The sequence below is a fragment of the Cynoglossus semilaevis genome, unplaced genomic scaffold, assembly GCF_000523025.1.
Source record: "Cynoglossus semilaevis isolate Cse_v1.0 unplaced genomic scaffold, Cse_v1.0 C19122362, whole genome shotgun sequence".
Taxonomy (NCBI): Eukaryota; Metazoa; Chordata; class Actinopteri; order Pleuronectiformes; family Cynoglossidae; genus Cynoglossus; species Cynoglossus semilaevis.
This window is the reverse complement of record NW_007586533.1, coordinates 1-1,017: the sequence shown is the minus strand read 5'-3', so window position 1 is coordinate 1,017 and position 1,017 is coordinate 1. Positions and strand designations below refer to the sequence as shown.

Here is a 1,017-nt window from a genome sequence, read left to right as displayed (position 1 = left end):
AACGGATCTAAGATTGAACCATAACAGGACCCTCCCTCCTCGACCCCCCCCCAAATATTTTGGGTTTTGTCAACAAACCAAACAGATTCACTTTATTAAAAGGAAACAAACACATTCAGAACACAGTTTTACAAAAAGAAACAAATAACGTACTTTTAACAAAAATCATAACAGAATGAAGATCAGCCGTGCAGTAGCAGTAGTAGTACTGCAGTACAGTAGTAGTAGTACTGTAGTATATTCATATTCATTCCTACGAGGTTTTACTTCCAGAGTCAGACAGCATCTTCTGTGTTCTAGCAAAGTCTTTGACTTCCTGTGGAGTGCGGAGGTAAGAGTCAATTTCAGTGTCGGAGATTTCTTCGTCACCAGTCACGTCCTCGACCTCCGGCCGCTGCGTTCTCCTCCGCTTCGCGTTCATCACACAAGGGGGAGCGAAGAGTAACCTCTTCCCCCAGTTCGACTCCGCAGCTCTTTTATCATTCGCTTCACTCTCGTCCAAAGACGGTGAAGTTAACGTTTGCGGTTCGCAGGTTTGTGAAGAGGCGACGTCCTCGCTTAGGAATTCTTCGTAAATCTTTTGAGAATCCTTGAGCAGAGCCTCCTCGTTGGCTCTCAACGCTCGGCTGAGTAAGAAGGACCGGTGCTTGAGGATGTCCTCCAGGTGGACCACCACGTTACTCGCCGTCACCGCTCCAGTGAGCCACGGAATCTCGTTGGCCAGCTTGCACAGCATGGCCTTCATCTCAGCGATCCTCTTCATGGCAGGCGTCTGCTTACTCACCTTGGCCATCTGACAGAATTTGTCCAGAGTGCTTTTGAGCCGCAGCTTTGTGGGTCTCAGGGACTGCCAGGACAGATAGACGGCTGCCATCATAATGGGGACGGGTCTGCGGCCAGTCACAATCCAGGAATCTGCCGCCAGCTCCACCAGAGACACGGCTCGTTTGGTCAGCTCCGCTGGGTTCTCTGCCAGTTCTTCAGGAACGTGAAGGGAACTAATTTTATACCTTAGGG

At 49.7% G+C, this 1,017-nt stretch overlaps 1 protein-coding gene across 1 annotated transcript; it reads right to left on the bottom strand.

Annotated features, from left to right (window-relative positions):
• Positions 1-77: 77 nt before the first annotated feature.
• Positions 78-1,012, bottom strand: LOC103399234 (transcription factor IIIB 50 kDa subunit-like; the record flags this gene model as incomplete). The annotated part of the gene is made up of 1 exon (XM_008337951.3): positions 78-1,012. A coding segment is annotated over one exon (759 nt), but the record flags the coding sequence as incomplete, so codon positions are not given.
• Positions 1,013-1,017: the final 5 nt, after the last annotated feature.